Below are 14534 nucleotides of genomic sequence, written 5' to 3'. Positions count from 1 at the left end.
ATAAGAAAAGTATTCTGCTATTTATTTGTCTGAAGGCAAATAAAGAACTAACTGAAATTTTACAAATCAGAAACAGCTTTTGCTAACCGAAGACACACAGATTAGTAATTGGGGTTTAGAGTTTAACTCTAGGAGCTCTGAACCTGCAGCTTGGCAGAGATGAGGCTTGTAATTCTCTCATTAAAAGGCCTTACAATTGAGTAGATACTGATTTTAATTTTTTACAAAAATAAGCTAAAATCATATGACAACAAATCCTATAAGTCAGTTTAAGATATTTATACTGGTCTGTGTAACTGTTTGTATAACAGTGTAACTGTTATACTTCAGACACTTCCACCAGCTTGAAAATATTCTCCCTTAAACATTAGTTTTCAAAACAGAATAGCTTCTCTTCACCTGATTTAAAACCATGGAGACTACCTAGCTGTCACTGCTCACTGCCACCTACTTTGGCATACACGCAGGAGCGCTTTAGAGGCTGAGAAGCTGCAGATATGCAGATGCAAATCGCGGTGTGACTGCGGTGCTGCAGCACATGTCGGCTCCCACGAGTGCCTCTGCCTGTACCATCCATTTGCAGCATGCTGCAACGTGCTGCCATCAACGCAATGTCTTTTATCGAGTTATCTTGCCAAGAATATCTTAAGTGTATTATCTTTAGAAGATGCTTCTAAAAGGAAAGGCATTGGCTTAAGCCTATTATTGTAGAAAAAGTCTTACTCCAAGTTTTTGCTTACAAAATAAATAAAATACAGAGCACTATATTTACCAAATATGCCAGTAGGTTGGTCTAATCTAGGGGGAAAAAAAAAAAGGCAAAACTCCAAACTCACCTTGATCATTTCTGCCACGTAACTTTCTGGTCCTGTATATTCTGTTGAATCTTTTACTTTCACTAACACAATAAAGCACAAATAATGCCACATATTGTGCTCTTCTTTAATGTGCTCTTCAAATGTGACTGTCTTGTTATCAAACTTATCTCTTTCCAAACCTACAAGAGTGACACATATATAAGCCTTAGTATTTACGAACGGGTACTAAGAAAATGAGCTGTAACAACAAAACTTGTTTCTACAGTCTGCTGTACTTAAGTCACAATCATTCTTAAATGAATGAAACACTGAATAACAGGGATAAACTCTCTAACAAATGGCCACAATGTAGTGAGAAGAGAAAAGAAGGCATAACAAGTACTGCTCACCCTTATTAAACATAAACCAGAAAACTTTTGGTTAAGAAAATGCAATCAGTTTGTTGGATTTCATAACTCATCTCCTATTTTTAGGCAAAATGATACCAAATGCAACATTTGCTTTGCGGCAAAATTCCAAAGGTTCCTTCTGCCAGTCTGTGTGTTACATGACCATCTCATTGAACCGCACTGGCCTCAAAGGCTTGGCAGCTTAATTCCCAATCTACTGATGGCAAAAACTTTCACAGGCACTACTCAACACTCTGCACCCTTGGAAAAACGACTGTTTATAAAAATCTCTCCCATTCCAATAGGAAACTATTCTTTGAAGCACAGGAGAAACAGAAACTAAGGATTTGAGGAAAAAGCGGTATACGGAGCATACATTCCCCATCTCTTCCTGCTGCCAAGCTCCTATGCACGCGGTACCTGAGAATATCAACTAGCTGAGGAATGCAAGGTACGAACAGCCAGCAATTCAAGACTCCTGTTTCCTGCTAGTTTGTAGCTACCTCTGACTTTGACAGAGTAACCCCTTACTCTTAAGTGTGTTTCTACACTTACCACAAATAAAGCAAGTTGTTTTTAAAATTTCTTCTTTCTTCTGTTTTTCACTCCTTAAATCAGCAAAAGTGTCAATGATCACACCAAAAATCAGGTTAAGGACAATAATGATGACCATGAAGAAGAATAACAGATCATATATCACTCTAGCAGCAAAGAGAGGTTCCTGCAAGATACATATTTTAATAATTAACGACTCAAATACATGCACATCTAACCCTTACCATGCCTTTCTCAGTTCAGCAGAGTACGCTGCCCCACAACCCCCCCTTAGAGTCTCCATTTCTGATGCTCTCCAATGATAACTTACAACTCAAAACATTAAGTGAAACTAGAATGCAAGATTACTGAAAGAAAAGCCGAATTAGTCAGCTACCGGTATGCGATCTCTACAGAGTTGCTTTCTGCTTACTGTGTCCAAGTCTGTCCTCTCTCACACACTGAAATTTGTTATCTCCTCACCCCCACGCTGCAAGCCCATCCAAAATTATATCCTTGTATTAATCTGCTTATGTATCAATACAGTATCAGAGTTGACCATAAAGGCTTTCACTGGAATTTAATAGTATTCATCTCATTTATGCTAACAACCACGTACGTGGACATTAAGTTGGACTTCCTGGTACCCATTTCGTATTTATTGCAGGCCTGAATACCCGAATACCTAATCCCCATTTTCAGAATCATCCTGCCAGTTGGGTCCCAAACTTTTATTAAGAATTATGTAACTTTTAAACCACTGTAAGCTGAAAATAAGGCTAAATATTAGAAAACACTTTGAAATTGCAGACAATACAGAAAAGTATTCACTCTGACCAAGACTTCTCCTTTGCCCCCTAATGCGGTTTTGGGGAGTGACCAGAGGGAAGACAGCCTGAGACTCAAATAGGCACAAACAGCTAAAGCAGCAGCTATATGGGCAGCTTTGGGTATTATGAAAAATTCCTGCTGCTTTGACTGGTCCTCGCTCTCTGATGATGGCTCCAAACAACATCCTTCCTTCCTTCCCACAGTCCCAGCTCCAACCCTTCTTGGTCCCTGTCCTCTCATCCATTCCCTGTTTTACACATCTTACCTTTCCCTAGGGATGCTCTCCACAGAAACTCATGCCACTAGCATGGTATCAGCTACCACTGCATTTTCGTTCTGCAACCTCATGTTACTCTTTCACTAGCTTGTACTTATCTTACTTCTTCAGATCCTGAACTCTCAAAGCACAGACTGTTGGCTACACCATTTCTGTTCTTTTGGGCCCCATTCTGGACAGCCCTCAAGCTAAAAAAGCCCTAAAAAAGGATGGGTAGAAGCTTGTTTGAACTGGCTGCTGTTTAATCTGATCCTACAGAGATTTAACTATATTACACAGAGAGAAAGTGTGGTCCCTTCTAGTTGCGATGTATCCTACATCTGTTTAAAGGCAGTGTATACACATTTTCCCCAGCAGAACTAGATCCCCAGCCCTACATGATTATCACTCTTCCGCCCCCATTCAGTGATAATTTACCTCTTTGGATGGTTTCCTGAGCACATCACCTACTCCACCCCCACTCCTGAGCCCATGACTCAGTACAGTAACAATGCACATCAGTAACGTCTCGCACGTATGCTCTTTATTCTCTTCCTCCATTTCTTCAGCAATCAGTTCTGTTAACACAGCAAGCAAAGACACGTTTCAAAGGCAAGAAGATCAGTTTTAAATAATTCTCTCCATTCTTTGCTGGTTATGCTTTCTCTCCCCTTTGCAAAAACTGCCAGATTTCCAGCCAGCGTTGCAAAGCTCCTTCGCTCTTGCAAAGAGCCGACCGTCGGAGCAGGTCTCCGCTCTGGCTCCAGCCTGCCCTCCTCTCCCCACCAGCAGAGTTTTCTTTTGTGCTTGAACTGCTGTCTTTGACTTGGTTAAATATCTCTTTCCATTTCTGTTAGCATGCATAGCTCAGATCACCAGATGCCTGTTTATACAGAATCATAGCTTTTTGACAGCTCAGAGGACAAAGTGTTGCCTCTTACACTCTCCCTTGGTGCCTAACAGATTGCACAGCCTTTGGGCTGCACTCAAAATGGCAACTTCGACTTGTATTTTTCAAATGGCTAAAATATCACTGCTTATGGAAACAGCATTTTACTAAAAAAGTAACATACTTTTTTTGACCCTCTCTTCATTTGGCTGAAGCCTCCAACTTCACTGTTTCAGTTGCAGAACTTCTAGAATTAATTACCTAATCTCATATACTCTCCCTGTACCGATTAAAGTCTCATGACTTTCATTTCATCATAAAAATGCTCATGAGCTGATCCCACCTTCCCACAGACAGCCTTAGAAAGGCCCCGTGCCATCCAGAAATAGCCAAAACCCAAGGTGGCAGAGAAATGGCCAAAGATTTGGGCATCATTAATATCCCTGGCCACATAAGACCCTGATATCAGGTTGATTATTTATGATATAAAAACATCTCTGGAGTTTTCCTTTCTGCAGTCAGAGTGTATTAAGACAAAGCAGCACACTCCTACTAGAGCAGAATAAAGCAGCTATTCTTGTATCAATGTTGAATCTTAGTTTGTCAAAGAGGACACTTGAGCAAAACAGAGCCATCTCCTCTTGCGAGCATGGGCTCGTGGCCATTATCGACCTTTGAAACATTTGACCATATAAGAGCTCCACTTCTAAGAGAAACAGTGATGTTCTGTCTGGCTCTCACAGCCAGCATCATAAATCTCCAAGAAGTAAATTACATTTTCTAGAAAACAAAACTGAAATATTTCAGTACGCAATCTGAGGCTGGCGATTATGCTACGAGTAATATCTCACATGCACTTCTTTGATCTCAAAAGCCCCCAAACCTACCCTGTCTACTTAATCCATTGAGTACTTCCTGCCATGATATTAAAAAGTTTCCTTAGTTAGCTAAATAGAATAATGCTGTCAATAAACGATGTTCTGCTCCATATTTCACAAGGTATTATCCTCCAAGATCACATTTAATAGCCTAATGTTTTAAAATAATAAACTTTGCAAAGAGGCAAACTGCATCACTTCCTTATAAATTAAACAATATGACTTGTATCAAAGTACGGTTTAGTTCTAAGTTTCTCTAGTTTAATCACTTCATGTAACAAATGTCATTTATGCTGTTGGCCTAAATTAATCCTTTTTCAAGTTAGATAGTCTCATGATAGCCTTGTTCCCAAATTTATTACATAGGATTTTTAAGAAATTATTATTTTTTTCATTTAAGGTGCTTAACTAGAAAAGGTGTGAAAACTCAGGGTGCGAGTTATGAATTCAACAGCAGATACTTACGGTCTGAAGGAATGATTGAAGAACAGTTTTCACTGCTACCTGCTTTGCATACATCTGAATAGAGAAACTCTCCAGTCATGGTCTCACCTGGTTCTGTGCGGTCTAAAAACAGAAGGTGATGAATCAAATGGATAGTTTAACGTTTTGTATGTTTTGCAAGATTACTTCTCAGATGTTAAAGTACCCCATCATATTAATTGTGCAATTACTAGGCAGATTTAGAATAGTATATTATCCTAGAGTTTAGAAGGGCTTTCCAATTTACATATTCATTGATTTTAAATTCAAACATAAAATTCTTCTTATTTCTATGAATTAAAGACCAAAGTTGCGCATTTATTTTGCATCAGCTCCAAAGTTGAGAGAGTAATTGAAATGGTTCTGAAAATACTATGTTCTAGTGCACAGTGAATTCTCAAGGTGCCTTGAAAATGTGCCTCGCAAGAATCAAAACAAACCTACTGCCACACAGTAATGTGTCTTTGGCATTTCTCCAGCCACATGGAAACATGAAATAACAGGGTCAGTGAGGTTTGGGTCTCTCACAGGGCTGGCAGTAAAATTAGAAAAAATAGTGGGAATGTCAAATAATACTTGTCTGAATAGCTCAAGTGTCAGAGAAAAAAAAAAAAAAGACAGAACAAGACAAACCCCAAACCTCTCCTCTAACAAATTTAATTTCTGTGCTTCCCACCCACTGAGTTAGTTGCTTGATGCTGCAGGGTGGAAAAAACCCCAACTTTTAACTTAAAATAACCAATCTAAGGTCAGCACAGAGAAGTCAGCTATGGAGTTTAAACTGTAGCAAGTATTTGAGGGAGGTTAACACAGTCTATAAAAACTATGAACAAACCAGAGTTAGAGAGATAAACCTCTACTTCACAGAGCATCTCTTTGATGCCCTTTGATGCCCTTTGTTTATACTCAGTTTGTTATTTCAGATAAAATATTAATTTGTTATGTTGAAACTAAACCGCACCATTAAAGGCCAATATAAGCATTTACTATCTGGCAAACCGAGGCAGAACTGAATTCTCCCAGTGCAGAGCCTTCTCCACGATGGCCTACCTAAAGTCTGTTTGTAATTAAACTGGGGGAGGGAGTAGGTGTAGCTGAATTAGATAATCTCAACTGTTTTAGCAAACAGTGAGGGGAGAGATCTCAACTGTGTGCAGAAGAGCCCAAGTGCTATCTCCAGGGGTTCCTCCTCCCCATCCCTCTTTGTGCTGCAGCAGATTGCAGCGTTTTGTAAAAATACTGGGGTATCTGTTTGCCCCAGTCAGTTTGTTTTTTTTTAAATTTTATTTTCTATTTAAATAGCGTCCCTTTTAAGAAACAAATTGTCAAACTGGTGAGGTAATCATTATGTCTTGCAAAAGGTGGAAGACACTCAGCATGCCCCAGGGAACAAAAGCCCATTACTTTCTTCAACACAAACCGTCGAAATGAGTTGCCGGTACCAACCTGGCAGTAACGTTTCGTTAGGGAGCTTGTCTACTTCCAGGATAAAGTCATCTTTGAAGAAGAGGTACCCCACTATGGAGAACAGGTAGACCAAGATGAGAGCGAGAACAGCAGTCAGGATGATGGAACGCCCATTGCGAGTGACGCTCTTGATGACGTTCAGCAAGGTCTCTTCTCGGTACACCAAGTCAAAGAGCTGGAGGACAACAAACAAAAGCAAAGGCTGTTTCTCACATGTACTACCAATACCACTGGTGGCATGCTACGTGTTGCATAACCCGGGGCAGCAAGTTAACAATACCAATCTGATGTTTTAAAGAGCATTTAAAGCACTTTTTTTTTTTTGCCTTTTTACAGTTATCTGAAATTTAACATACTAGCGAAGAAAAATATAGCAGGAGGCAAGGGAGATGGGGTCCCTCACCCCCACCGTACCAGTCTCGTGCCATCCACTTTGAAACATGAAGAATAGAGGCAGCTGTACCCTCCTCTTCATCTGAGCTTCACGGACTCCAGTCCTGAGCAGCAGCTCGGGAAGAAGTCCCTACCTGGTGTGAGGGCAGGTATTCTTGCTTAAGTGCTAGATGTACAATGTGTGCTTTAAACATAAAGCTGCTAACACATACTGTTGTATCAATCTCAAAATAGCTCATTTCAAAATGCAATTAGCTATTCCCTTTAAGTCTTAGTTTATTGAGTGTATAATTAAACGAGCAGTATTTGTGCCCAAATTCTTTGTTTAAATTTCTTTACATATGTTTCCTTCATTTTTCACTCCTCTGGGTCTATGACAATTCACCAGCACAGCCCACACAGGTTGCTGGCTATGCTGGTTGACAGCGAGAGGACAGGTATTTGTTAAATTGGACCTACATGAAAACAGAAAATAACCCATTCAGTTACCAGAGGATGTAGTAAGCATCAAACAAAGGGACAAAAAATAGTGTGTTGTGAATGGGATTTAAGGTTTGCTTTAAAAGTGACACATTTTCTCCACCAACACTAGATATATACTCCTTCAGTGCTTATTCTTATAAGTATCGTGCTGTGCAAGATGAATTCCACCCCAAAACAGAAGAGACACGTATGCCAGGCATCCGTGTCAGTCATGTGAGGTCTGGAGTCTAGCTACAGCTAAGGAAACACTCCAAATTAACCAACTACTCAAAAAGCATGGACACTATGTTATAGTTACTGACAATAACAGAGTAAACCATCTTAAAGACTGCGTGCCTCTTACTCATAGCATGGTAACTCCAAAAGTGCCTACTGTTCAGCTAACATTTCTATGGCTAGATTTTTCAATGATTTTTTTTTCCCCCCTCATGTAAGAGCTTATATGACCTTAAGAAGGCTTAAACCTTCACCAGGTATTGATATTACTTGGAGTCACGACATTGTAAATTGTTTTATCTTGGAAGTCAGAGCAGGGTCACAAGCAATACATGTAATCTAGAAAACCTGTACCTTAGAAGTCGAGAACAGGAGTAACAGAGAGAAATGCTAAAAACCTTCATTGCAACTGCATACACATTTACTGTAACGAGCAATTTTAACTAAATTTAACTTTAAGCACATCTTGTATAATATACTTGAGAAGAACAAAAAGGTCTCCGCTTGTCCATACAAACCAGGAAGAAGAGCTGTGGCAGGAGTCCCGTAGCCTCCCACCGTAACTTCTCCCAAGCAAAATCTCCAGCGTGCGGTTCTCAAAAGAGTGCCTGTACAACAGTTTCCCAGTAGTAAAACAGAAAGCAAGTGGTGTATGACACATCTAGATATGCCCGAGGTGGGACTTAGCAAACACATAGACAGAAAAACATTCTGAGGGCAAAGTGAATACCTACCAACAAACTATAAAAGAATTCATGTACGAAGAGCCCCAGAGCGCAAATCAGAAGGTACAGCAGGTGATAAAGAAACTCTACATCCATGATCATTGCCTTGTATCCTCTAGTGAAGGTTCCACAGTTACCCACAAAACTCATCAGAAAAATGATTTTATTACAAACCTAAGGAAAAATTAATCACAAATTAGTTACAACACGTGGCTTTCAGGAAATAAAGGCAATTTTTCAAAGCTTGGAGATAACTTGGCTCTATGATGATACCAACAACCGTGCTGAATTGTCTGTTACACGACAGCATTTTACACATCAGTCAAAACCTGCTTTCTGTTGCGTTTTCTGCACAGCTGAGACAGTGAGCCAAAACTAAAACTGCACATGTCTAATAAAACAGGTGCACTGACTCCTGTCTCCAGCTTGTTGTCGAAGGGCATCAAGACTAAGATGTAAAGAAGAAAGTAAAAACACTCCCTGGTGTGAGAGGTAAACCTTCCTAAAAAAAACCCCACCCTGTTCTAAGCATGGCACTTTCTGCAGTCAAGCAACTCTCTAGCCTACAGCATCCCTTACGTTTCCAAAACACCCCCTATTGCTTGCTAAGAAGCAAGTGCTCCAGATTCCCTCAGCAATTCACTCTCGATCATGCACCCAGTAATCCTCCTGTGTAGTACCAGCCATCAACACCAGAAGGAAAGTTGCCTTCAATTTACCTGGAACCAGTGAAATGCTACAATTACCAACAATAACAACCCTCACAATGCAACTCTGACTCAGTGACGTATTTTGAAGACAAGGAGTGCTATTAAATGATGCACTTGAAAGCTGGGCACTTCGTAATAAAGACAAGGACTTTGAGAAGACGCATCTTTGCACAGCTCCTGCTGACTCAGAGAGAAACACTTTGGGCTTACTTGCCACAAGAGACCACAAGTATCCGGGTTTGAGCGTTAATGAAGTTCTCTGGTGGCTCAGCTTTCATGCTCAGTCCACACATTACTGTAGCAAAACTGCTTAGTGTCAGCTTTTGGCTGGCAGGTAGACTGCAGACAGACATTTGGGAAACGCATTGTTTAGTGAATCTTACACAACCCCGAAAATACTGCAGCTTAGTCACTGAAGGGGAGACAGGTTTGAGCGAATAACTGTGTACTTTAGGGTCACAGAGACTTCTCTGCATTTATAGCTGGGGTGGGAGCTGTTTCTAGACTGTGGCAAAACTGAGCAAAACCTTAGAGGTCTCCAGCCTGGGGAACCAGGATTAAATGAACAGCAGCAAAGCACTTCTGCTAGAAACAGTCCAAAGAAGGAACTACTCCTCCACCAGTTCCACTACAATGTCCCAGGCTATTTTTGCCTGACATGTTCACGAGCAGGTAAGAAACTCTTATATAAGATGCAAGAGAACTTCAAAAAAGCCCACTCGATACTTACGTTGAATGCACCCAGAAGAAATAAAGTAGGTTGTAAACCAACTGAAAATATTAGTCGTAATATTGTAGAAGCGATTAAGGCTCGGATGCCGTGGGGCTTAGGAAGAGCTATGACGATAGCCAGAGATATCAGCATAGCTGTCCACAGCAAGCCTGACAGGTGGGGCTCCAGCGTACCTAGGGTGAAGAGGAAAAAACAAAACCCATTTCAATACTTTGTATAACCAAACAAAACCAAACCAAAATAACCAAATAAATGCCATTTTATCTTCTCTTTGGTGGAGTATCATTAAGCCTCATGTTTGGACATTACCGATTTCAAAGCGGTAAGTGGAACATCTGAGCCCAATGCCTTCAGCAGATTTTAATTACAAACTTGTTACTAAAGCATTATGTAAATGATAAGTACCAGTATTATAGAATCCTTCATTTTAGTGTTCACTACTTATGCACCTTGAATGCTGAAAAGGAGAGGCATTTTGCTAATGCGTTCTGTAGAGGCACTGAATGGGTAGGTGAGGACAGACAACATACTCCTCCAGGTCCAGATTCACAGCAGATTCTCTTATTATGCTTTTGGTCAAAAACCTTGTACCAGTTTTTGTCATCTCTTGCTATTTCTGGTTCTATTTAGACTGTCCCATAAGACTGTCTGCTTACATAACATCAGCCCGTGTTGCTAAAAATACACTTCTCTGAAAGAGCCATAAAAAAATACTCCGCCGAAAATACCGTTTACCCTGGGTTTAGGCAGAATATAAAAGACATCTTTTTCTTAAAACTGACATAAAAAAATGCTTTTCTTCAAGCAACTGGTACCTCAACAGACCCCTCGAATTTCACAGCACTCTGAAGCCCTTCTGCAAGAACGTACTCAGAGGACTGCTGCGTCTTACTGGCAAGATATTCACTGAGGGCTTTTTTTCTCCCCCCTGCCCAAACTCAGAAGGCTTAGGAAATATTAGTCTCATCTGACTACCACGAGCAGCCATTTAATTTTGTTCCAAATCACTGTAGATTAATAAAGACAGCAGAGGATAGATGGAAATTAAAACTTAATAAGCGTAAAGTTGAACAGATGTTTCCGCTGTCTGAAGGGAGTTTGGGATCCCAGAGCAACACAGCCACAGCTACTTGAGCTGTCAAACAGCAAAAGGTGCAGAGCTTGAAGCAGAGTCACCTGCGTGGGAATGATAAAGAGCACAGAGAGGGGAGAGAGAAAAAAAATGTGCAGAAGCTCATTTAGGAGTGACTTGGGAATGGCTGTGAGAGGCAGATCCTGAAGGATCCTGCCTGCACCTGCACAGGTGTCTGAACATCCCAGCTATTACAAAGCCATCCACGGCACATGAATATATTTGCTTTCACAAGTTCCAGCAGTTCCCAGCAGGCCTGCAAAAATAACTAGTTAATGAAGTCCTCAACTGTTGCCTGTAACACCCACCTTGGAAAGGCCCGACACTACAGGCTGCTCATCAGCACGAGGAGTGCAATGCCATGACATACAAAGACCTTAGTGGGACCCGGGTCAGGTGAGTACTCGCAGGAAAGAGTGGTGCTCCGGGCTTGTCTCTCCTTCCTAGGGACGGAGAGAGACTGGGAGCAAACCGGGAGCGGTGTCTTTGCCCTTGCAAATGAAGCTCACCAAGCCAGTGGTCACTTGACATCAGCTGTCTGCTCCCAACCTAACATCAAAGCCTTGCTGTGAGCACATGGAGTCCATTACATGACTGCTGGCAGGAGGAGCGTGTAACCGGGAGGACCCGGTAGGAAGCTCTCCCTCTCTCTGGAATTCTCACCGTTCCAGTACCAAATTCCAGGCATCCAGTTTTGTTTCTGCTCCTCAAGTCAGAAGTTTTACTGCTTCTACTACAGTCAGATGCTCATCAGCTGCTCAGTTCACCATGTCTGAGCAATTCAAGACACTAACAACTTCCCCCAAACAGTCTGTTTTGAAGTCTTTTTTTTTTTTTTAAGCTAAATATAAAATACACATGTGTTTGTTTATTTTACATTTTTGATTGTAACTAATAGAGGAAGAGATTTTATCAAAATGTTACCTGATAAATAAAGTATTTCAAATATGCAGGGTAGGGCATCTTCAAAATGCCAAATGATCCCCCCCCCCCCCCCAGTCTTGCAACTTGTAATCTCAATGAACTCGTCTAATTACCAGCTTTCCTAGCAGCCATAAATACAGACTTCTAAATTTTAACTTGCAATCTTTGAAACTAGAGACAGAAAATTCAGTTGCTCTTCATGATTGTTAAAACCTTTCAACCAACGGCTGGCCAGAACAGGATCCGGGTTGCCCCATGGTCTGCTGTCACAGGGTGCCCTGCAGAGGTACAGCAGCCGAAACCACAGCCTGATGTTGCAGAAGGTAACTGTTAACTCTTCCCCCTCTCTCAGGAACACCAGATTTTGGTCTAAAATATCCTGTACCTTCTCACAGGCTTTATCAGGATGCAGAACCTCTAAACGCAAGTTCTCCATGCCCACTGCGACCATAAGCTGCTATCAAACATTACTTGGACAAAACTACAGCTCTCCTCAATCTAAATTAACTGGTGAGCTGCAAAAAGTGTAACAGCGGCTTTTATGCCGCACCCACAGAGCTCAGCTGATAATTTCGTTATGATCAGGCTACTGCTATCTTCGAGCTGCACTGTCTTTGGGTTCTGTAGTTAGCAATGAACTGGAGAAAGATGCAGAGGGAAGTTCAATAGGAAGAGATAAGCATCTAACTGGCCCTGTTGCGTTATGAATCTCAAAGGGAAGTGAAGGCTTGAACATGAATCACCCTCTCCAGGAGGAGGTTTTACTGCTGGGGTCCTTGTTTACTCCAGTTGACACAGACGTGGCAAAGGTATTTCCTAGGTATTTCCTTTACACCAGCTTTGCAAGTGATAAACATGACAGAGGCATTCACAAGAACATTTCTACAGACTTCCTGATTCTTGCTGACATGAATCCACCCCTTGACCTGCCCTGTGGTGCATCTCTTGGGAGAGGCTGGATCTAAGGAAGAGCAGCTGAATCTCATCAGGACTCCACTGGGAGTATTTACTGAATTGGCTCTAAGAACCACCACTGTCGCACAAACCCACTGTTTGGATCAAAAGCGACTTCCGTGAGACCTATTACAGCAAGATTGTGCAATCCCAGATGAACCGCACATGTTAACCCATACTTTATGTTAGAAATGATAGCAAGCCCAGCTGCTACCCGCTGCTGGCAAGGAACCTGAGCAGCAAGGTTCCCCTTGCTTCCGAGCCAGGGGCCATGGCTGGCACGCTCCTCCTTGCTCCCTAGGGCAATCTCTGCTCTAAGTGCTTGCAGGGTAAGGGACTCCTAGGAGAGACAGTAACAGAGGGGAGATAGGCTCTTTTTCTGCATTTCTAATGGCACGAGGCAGGTCACTCGGCTCCCGTACGCCTCACCTGCCAGTGCAGGGTAATCTCACTCACCCAACCCCAACACTCAGAGGCCTCCTGAAGTGCTACGTTACCACGAAAGTTTTATGGAAAATGGCATTAATAAAATGCAAGCTCAAGGAAAACCAAAAATTTACATTTCTCATATTTTCAGTTCAATACTTAATTACAGAACTTTAAAAAAAAGTAGAACAGTGAAGTAATTAAAGGTGGATGCCTGTCTTTGATAATTTTTTTCCCCTAGGAAAAAGCATGGCTCTACATTTTCCTTACAAATGCCTCAAGAAAAAGCAAATCAGAGAACAGCACAATTTAAATCAAGGCAATTAATAAAAGCCAATTTCTGTTCTCCTATCCCCACTGAAGTAAACAGGGATGCATAGACACAAGTGGGGGGCAGAATTTGGCTCATTATACCTTATTTGTTCACATATTTTTGTATGTTAAATATTGGTACCTCCTCGAATTCCTTTGAATGGATAGAAAAATGCTACGAGCAGGTTCATAAGGACAGCCAGGTTAAAGGAAATACTGCTCCAGAAGGACATGTTGCGAGCACACCAGTATAGGAAAGGTTGAGCTGCAAAAGAGAAAAAGAATTCTTTTTAATGGAGCATTTAAAAAATAAGAGGTCTATATAAAAAAATTAATCTCCACCAAAACTTAGTTTATTTTCAGTTTGCCCAAAAGCACGGCATCAACAGTAGTAATATTCATGGCTTATTCTGAAGTTTATTTGATTACTCTTTATCTTTGGGGTACTTCCAGTTTCCTAGATAGCACTTTAAGGCAAAGGACTCAAGTTAAAAAGGAACATATTTTCAAACATGATTTAGCAGCACCATGAGAACGAGTTCAGAAATGCCAGAGGTCAAGGACTTCAGGTTTCCCATATACTTTGTACTCAGAGTCACACAAAGAACAATTAGGAAGAAGAAAATTTGTACATGTTATCAATGGTGAGATTCAGCCCCATCCCTCCCGGTTATGCTGCTGCTGCTGCCAGCAGCTCACCTACAGAGATACTGCCCGCCCTCAAACTACCCTTCCGTGGCAGCAAGCCAGAAAAAAAACCACGCAGCAAAGACAGTGCAAGGGTGGACAACTGAGACACAAAATGCAGCGTACCCACATAACAATAAAGCTAAAGTGTTTAGGACTAGTTGCCAAGCCAGTAAGACAACTTTACTTCAAGCTGACAATAGACCAATAAAGCCCCAGAGTAATAACCGAGCTGAAGTTCGGCTGGCCTTCCCTCTGCCCTGTGGGCAAAGGACACAAGCACATCTGCACAGA

The 14534-nt window shown here is 41.4% G+C and overlaps 1 protein-coding gene across 1 annotated transcript in view; it reads right to left on the bottom strand.

Moving 5' to 3' along the window:
* Positions 1-14534, bottom strand: part of ITPR1 (inositol 1,4,5-trisphosphate receptor type 1) — a 187309-nt gene that overhangs the window by 17337 nt on the left and 155438 nt on the right. The window contains exons 53-60 of the mRNA XM_076346702.1: positions 13696-13818; positions 9803-9978; positions 8372-8536; positions 6525-6720; positions 5061-5162; positions 3267-3406; positions 1763-1928; positions 837-997 (exon numbers count right to left, since the gene is read on the bottom strand). Of these exons, the coding sequence (XP_076202817.1) occupies positions 837-997; positions 1763-1928; positions 3267-3406; positions 5061-5162; positions 6525-6720; positions 8372-8536; positions 9803-9978; positions 13696-13818 (1229 nt within the window). The remainder of the gene's footprint in view (positions 1-836; positions 998-1762; positions 1929-3266; positions 3407-5060; positions 5163-6524; positions 6721-8371; positions 8537-9802; positions 9979-13695; positions 13819-14534) is intronic.

This window comes from Aptenodytes patagonicus, chromosome 8, assembly GCF_965638725.1.
Source record: "Aptenodytes patagonicus chromosome 8, bAptPat1.pri.cur, whole genome shotgun sequence".
Lineage (NCBI taxonomy): Eukaryota > Metazoa > Chordata > Aves > Sphenisciformes > Spheniscidae > Aptenodytes > Aptenodytes patagonicus.
The sequence above is the reverse complement of the archived record's forward strand: the minus strand, read 5'-3'. Positions and strand labels throughout refer to the sequence as shown.